General features: G+C 47.1%; 1 protein-coding gene across 1 annotated transcript in view; it reads right to left on the bottom strand.

Moving 5' to 3' along the window:
- The window catches only part of MB21D2 (Mab-21 domain containing 2), a 127,072-nt gene extending 124,338 nt beyond the window's left edge, over positions 1–2,734 (bottom strand). Inside the window, exon 1 of the mRNA XM_019631021.1 lies at positions 2,067–2,734. Within this exon, the coding sequence (XP_019486566.1) occupies positions 2,067–2,277 (211 nt within the window). The 5' untranslated portion in view covers positions 2,278–2,734. The remainder of the gene's footprint in view (positions 1–2,066) is intronic.
- Between the last annotated feature and the right edge of the window lie 4,506 nt (positions 2,735–7,240).

Genomic DNA, 7,240 nt, shown 5'->3' with positions numbered 1-7,240 from the left:
GAAGAAAGACTTCTCTTGCAAGGTCAACTGGGTAAAAAGGAATAGAATTTAGTTTACCTGTCAACACAGTGCTACTCATGACATTAAACACACCTGCAAATTAAGCACCCTGGAATGTCACCCTTCATATCTGGGTAAAGGCTTTGCTAGATCAGTGTATCAGCTGTGAGGTTAGCACACAAGTTCCTAAGGAGCTGGGCATTTAAACTTGCCCCTCCTCACATCCTCCCATTTTCTGTTCCATGGCTATCCTGATTGATGGTGACCCAGCACCTGTTCCTAGTGAACGACCTAGGGCAGGAGACATAGGAACTGATGTGGGGGCTATAACAACACAATGGCAGACTTCCATTATTTATGTCAAAGACAAAGGCCATCATTAAACAACTTAAATAACTGTCCTGAACCTTCTCTGTGCGTCCCCACCCTCCTGAAAATCACTGTGCTGGTTTTCAGATCTGGTAGCTTTGAAAGCTTGCAAGCTTCCCTCTGAAAGCTCACTCCCACCAGGTTAGGGGGTTGTTTAAAAAACAAAAAACAAAAAAAACGCATGTATTCAATTCATCTAAAGAGTTGAATGGTTGAATATCTCAATAGAGAGCTTTTCAACCCCGTACACAATCTAGGATAACACTTGGGGCGTGTGGAGCAAAAGGTAAAATCCAGACCCAAGTTTTAACATGCTTCATCCAACTTCTCAAACAAAGCATTACTATTACTGGCTGCCTCACGTTCAATTTGTATTTGTATCTCTCCCCTATTCCCCCCCCCCCCCCCCCCCCCCCCGCACACACAAAGTAGGGAGGAAGAAAACTGAGAGGGAAAGACAGAACCAGCAACAACAGGCAGCCAGCTGAAATCCAAGTAGACGGCAGGAGAAAGGCAAAAGCTCTGTCTTCCTCAATGGTCAAAGACCTTTTTCAGTCAAATTTTCCACTGCCTGGTTAATTGGCGGAGGCTGTATTGCAGAGCGCAGAGGCACGCGTTAGGGCAGCCCTACTCGCAGGCTCCCGGATCTGCGGAATGTTAAGGACAGGCCACGTCCTGCCTGCCCGCCACGGTTGCCCTGGTGGAACCGCAAGCTTCGAGGGGGGCTCCCAGCAGCGGACACTCATACTACACCTCAGTGGCAGTAATGCGGACGACAGGACGCCAGAGGAGGGGTTCCATGTCCCAGGCCAGGCTCAATTATTTTCTTTCACACACCACTGAACCGTTTTGAGGACCTGTAGGTGCCGGGCTAGGGGGTCGGGCTGCGCGGCATGTTTCTAACCCCTGACGTCTCCCAGGTTCGAATCTCGGAGCACCTCTCTCCGCCAGCGCACAAAGAGGCGGCGACCGGCCCTCCAGGAGGTAGGAGCTCTGGGCACGGTCATTTGCGAGCTGGGAATTAGGAATTCCGAGCTCCGCCAGAACCCTGGGGAAGCACCGGAAATGCTCCCAACCTCTTCAAAGGGAAGTCGATTTGCAAATCAAAGTTGCAGGAACTCCGGGCGCCCAGCCTACTTCAGTGGGTTACTAGGGAACACCCAACAAGTTTGGCCACCGGGGGCTCGGCGTGACAGCGCCGCGCCGCAAGGCTAGAGAAGCAACTTGTCGCTCGGGCGCCGAGCCAGAGCCCCAGGCGATCTGCGCGCCCCAAGCTCAGCAGAGGACCCGACACTCGGCGCTGGGAAGGCGCAGGTCCGAGCCTCCGGGGCCACATCCCTTCACTGAAAGGCGCCGCCGGGTCTCACCTGGACCGCGCTGCTTCCAGGGGCTTCCCCTCCAACGGTGAGACGTTTCACCACGGACACTTCACCTGCCTACCAGCCCGGCCCGTGAGAAATTAACAAAAGAGCCAGCGAACGGGGGGGAAAGGGGACCTGGCGCCAAGTACAGTAAGCAGGAGAGGTACGGCCGCTCTGCTCGAGGTGGAGAAAGAAGAGCAGGAACACAGATGGGTTATGTACCCCAGGCACCCGGCTCGGGGAAAGAAACCAAGAAGGGAAGAGAGCGCGAGAAGGGGGAATGGGTGTTCTCCCCCGCTCATCACACCCACACGCCTCCCCCTTTTCTCTCCTTACCCAGCATGGAAAAGATGAAATCCTTGGCTGTGTGAATCTCCAGCGCTCTCTGGTCATCGTATTCCCGCTGGTCGTGCTTCGTGAATTCTTGGATGAGTTTGTTCAATTCCTCCACCCGGGCTCCGGACCTGAAATCCAGCTCCGGGAACGCAGGCTTGTTGTTACAGCCCAGGGAGGCTGCCTTGCTGGCGGTGGGAGCCGCCATCTTCATGCAAAACGCGCCGAGGAGCAGCTCCGCGGCGGCGGCAGCACCCACTCCCGCCCCCCACCCCGCCCCCTTGGGCCTCCTCCCCTCGCCCGCTCCCTGGCTGTGGCCCTGGCCCGTGGGCGGGCTGGCGGGCGGGCGGGCGTCTAGGCGGGCGGTCCCGGCTGTGTGCGCGCCCGGCGTCCCGGCTTCGGAAGCAGCTGGACTGCAACGAGGGTGCGTGTGTGGCCCCGACACCCTTTCCTGCGGCCCCACGCCGGCCCGGGTGCTGCAGGTCCTTGCCCTCCTCTGGCCCTAGCTGGCAGCCGCGACAGCGGCCGTGGCTCCAACCCGAGCCTCTCCCGGGGCGAGGAAAGTGAAGTGGAAACAATGTGAAATTCACCAGCTCTGAAATCAACAAGCTGCCGGCTCCCGTGTTACGGAGCCAGCGCCAGCGTCCCCATTTAAAGGGACAGCGCACCCAGCGGAAAGAAAAATAAATAAATGACACAAGTCCGCGCGCCTGTGCCACTTGCCTATCTGTGCTTGGGCAGGCGTTGGAGGTGTGATCGTATTCTTTCTCTACCTCCACCCTCTTGGGGGGCAGGGCTTGCCAAGCGCATTCGAGGAGAAGGGGGTCTTCCTCTGTCTGATTTTAAGGGCGGTGTCCTGGGCTAGGGCATCTCTCTATGGGAGCGTTTCCATCTCAAAAACCCCAATGCCTTTAGGACCTACCCTAAGGATTATGAAACCAATCTGCTGCCCTTTCTGCATAAATTATGAAACATGTTAGGATGAAGCGTATCAAAGAAAAAGAGAGTATCGACACCACCCCCCATTACACACATAATGGGAATTAGCCACTAAACATCCCTACCTTCGCCCTAGGTAATTAATTTTCCTGGATAGCAGCTTATTCAACTTAACATATAATGAGTTAATAAGGTTCAGCCTGCTCCAATTTAAAGATAGGGAAACTAAAAGTGTGGTCATGGGAGAGGCAGAACAGTATGAATTGCCCCACGTTCTAATGAATGTTGAATAAGGAGGTGAAAATTCTGTCGTTCAGCAAATAGAATTTGAGCACCTACTATTTGCCAGGCGGAGTGCTAGAACCTGAGTGGACAGTGATAAGCCAAAGGGCCTGGTTGCTGCTGTGGAGTTATATTTATTTGACAAGAGAGGTTTCATCTAAGTCATGCTCCTTTAGACAGACTAGGGTCTCAGAAGTGTTTTTAGTGTTTATGAGGTTTTTGACTCAAACACTTACCAGGCCTTTTGATTCTTAAAAACAAAGGTAATTCTCCAAAATCCACCTGTTCTCTATCCCACAGTCCCTGATTTAGATAGGACTTTTTTCATTGTCTAACCTGGGTTCCCATGGCCAAGAATACAAACTTTTGTGAGACCAGAAAAGTAGTCTAGTCACTGCCATGTCCTCCCCTGTAAAATGGAGATGATGATGATAATTCCTGTCTCATAGGTTGTTTTAAGAATCACAAGAGATAAAGTGGGTCGAACACTTAGTGTAATGCCTGACACAATAAGTACTTAATTAAATGTTAGCTGCTACTCTTGTTATAAACATTTCCCCACAGCATTTAGCCCTGCGCGAGGGTCCTCAATGTTTGTTGAATCACATAATGAGGGAAGAACTTTGGCATAACCAGTTCATTTATTTTGCTTTTGGTTTCCTTCTCTTTGAAACAGCCTTTCTTACCTAGTCAACATTAAGGAGGGAGGATATATGCCCAGATAACTGCCAGTGGACTGATGAGGTAGCTACTCTAATCCTCCCACTTTAGCAGGTTTGCTCTGCGGCCCTGACTTCTCATCTGAGAGGGTATCACCATTACTTGAGCAGTGGAATAAGCTATACAAGTGGCTGGACCTGCAACACAAATTGATCCACTCCCATCTGTCAATGCTTCTCTCATGATCAATGAATGGTAGGCACCTGTGAAATAGCTGGCTGAGGCACAGTCATCCCATGAATCAAAAGGATCCTGGTTCACTCGAGCAAGCAACAAGCTCCAATAATTCAGATAAAAAAGTCAAAACACTTTTAATTTCCAAAAGCATGAATGAGGCATTGCTCCTCCCTGTTTCTGCCTTTTCTTGTGATACTTAAATTCCTAGCGAGAAAATGTAGTTAGCAAGAATTGCTCTGATTGTGCCTTAGCCCTAGGTCTTGAATGTTTTGAATGAGTGAGTCAGTGTTCTCTGTTCATTGTTCTACTTTCCATCAGCCAGATCAGAATTCTATGAGCCATTGACCTTCAATGAGCCTATATATTTAGATAATGTACTGAAGAGTAAACTAATACCTTTTATATGCTCTTATAATACTCTGATAAGATAGTATAAATATGTCTGAGCAAAGTAAAGAAAGAGGATCAGGAATCATAAGTTCCTGAAATGGTCTACTTTGGGAGACTTCTTAACTTCTGGGCCCTTAGACTAGGAGCTGTTCAAGGAGAAGTGCTGTGTCTCCTCATCTTTGTAAACACTGCACTTAATACAATCCCTGGGCCATTTTACAACTTTAATTAATATGCTTGAATGAATGCATAAACAAATTAATACCATCTCTCAAAGACCGGGAAGTCAGCATTAGGTGATGTTTGCTGCAATTAAATATCTCACTGTAAGCTATCTATGGCTTCCCAACAATCACTTATGAGTTGTGATAAATGTAGGTATTTCTGCTTGAGTTTAAGTGCTCCTATTTTCATGCATTCCCCACCACCCCCACCTTCTGTGTATGTTATATGGCCTAAGAGAAGGAAGAGTAATGGAAAGTTAAGAGAGAATAATTATTAGAAGATATTAAAGAGTGTCTCAGTCTTGTAATAAAAGTACACATTTCTAGAGTTTTGACAAATGACTCAGGAAAGATCAGTGGAGTTTACCATCTAAATGAGCATTAAGGTAGGTCATTCTGTTACTTGTTCCTGCAACATCTAACAGACCAAAGAAACTTTCCAAACTGCTGTCCTACTTAGAGGTTGAACTGCCTCTCTACTTTCCCACTCCCAAGTTTTATTAGCTTGTAAATAGAAGCCTTCTTCTGGCTTCTCTGGGGCTGTTTGTTTTTGAACACAGCTCTAAAGTTCTATGGCAAACTCTCAGCCATGAATAACTAGGCTATGCAGAGCATGTATTAAAAATAGCCAGCTTCACATCCACATGATGGATTAACAAAATGTAATTTTAAACAAAGATGCTCTGGTCTGACAGAGATTTAAATAGCAGCCCAGGCTACAAGATGTGGCCTTCTTGGAAAGTTGGATTTTCAATCAAAGTCTTAACAAATGGAAGGGCCAGAATTTCTTATGATTTGAAAATGTAGGCAGGAAAAAGAGAGGCAAATATTGCAGACATGTGAAATGTTGACAGTAGCAGGGACATTGAGGGCTAGATTTCATCCTCCACCTTCGTTTTACAGTTAGGAGAACTGAGACACAGAAAGGGAAAGGGAACTTGTCTAAATAGTAGAGATAGTGCTCTTGCTATTTTTTATACTAACTTCGAAGTTAGTAGATATTTATGGCGTTTCCAAGCCACCAGAGGGGGCATGAAAAATGCCGTGAAATTTGACCAGGCTCATAATAAAATCAAAAGAGGAGAGTGGCCCTTGGGCAAAATGCACTCATCGCACTTGAAAATTAAATCTCAATGAACCAGGAATTGCTGACATTTGGAATGACTTGGCTACCGCTGTTTCCAGCCAATAGGTAGATAATCAGGACTAACGCTGAGTCTCCTTGGTACCTCACAAAGTTGTGCAGGTGCACACAGCCCTTTTTGGGGCAAGCTGGGCAATTTTACTTCTGGTGAGATTAAGCCATTGAAATATTGGTGAGGTTCCCAGGACAGGGGGAGTAACGCTCTTGACTCAGCCTATTTGGTTCTAATGAGGTAAAGCCCACCCCCTCTGACATATTCGCAGGTTTCAGAGGACACTTGTTTCACTCTCTCCCCAAACCCCAAAGGCCTGGGTGGTCTAGCTGTGAAGAAACTGTAACAACATAAACCTCTCCACCCGAATCTGTCATTTGATTCTCTACTGCTATTCTCAAGGGGGCCAAATCTATACAAGTAGAAAGAAAATGAAAATGGACTCTAGGATTGGCAATAACAATATCTGATAACAACTAATAACAATTTGCCCTTCCTTACAATGATAGAGGACTTTAGGGTTCAACAAAGCACTTATTATAAAAATCTGTTTTTTATCTGATCATCACAACCTGTGAAAGCAGACTAGTCTGGACAGTTACTATTCCCACTTTACAGACAGGAAACTGAGGATCAGGGAGATGGTCATTTTTCTGAGGTCACCTGCTGGTAATTATCATCCTTCTGCTCCCTATTTAGATGTCATTTCTGGCAAATGGCTTTTTCTGAGCCTCCTCCACCCCACACACCCAAGTCTAGGTCATGTCGGCTCCTGTCGCCTTCGGACTCTCTCACTGCTCTTCCTTACACTTCATCACAGCTGTCTGACAACCAGCCTGTCTCCTTAACAGACGTGTGCTTAATGTGTGCAGAGACTGTGTCTATCTTGATCACAGATGTATCCCCCGTGCCTCTCAATGGGTCAGAAACATAATAGATGTTCAATAAATAACAGAGTCAATGAGTGAACCAGGTGGCTGGCTCAGGTCCCAAACTCCAGTCTTTTGATTTATGACCCAGGTTCTTTTCATCAAACTTCACTGATGGTTATTAACAACCATCGAGTATTCAGAAAAACACCAACCATCTCCTACATTTTAGAGAGTTTTATACTTTACCCAGCAATTCACATATACAATTTGATCCCATAGCTCGATTCAAGTTCCATCATTGCAGACAAAGCCTTTTGTTCCTCTTCTTTCTACCTTAATATCGGAGCTCAAGGTCATTTGCTCAATAAACTGTATGACAAAATAACAACAACAACAAAAAAAAACTAAGTCCAAATTTGCAACTCTCCTTTTGGGGA

Source organism: Hipposideros armiger, unplaced genomic scaffold (assembly GCF_001890085.2).
Source record: "Hipposideros armiger isolate ML-2016 unplaced genomic scaffold, ASM189008v1 scaffold_971, whole genome shotgun sequence".
Taxonomy (NCBI): domain Eukaryota; kingdom Metazoa; phylum Chordata; class Mammalia; order Chiroptera; family Hipposideridae; genus Hipposideros; species Hipposideros armiger.
The sequence above is the reverse complement of the archived record's forward strand: the minus strand, read 5'-3'. Positions and strand labels throughout refer to the sequence as shown.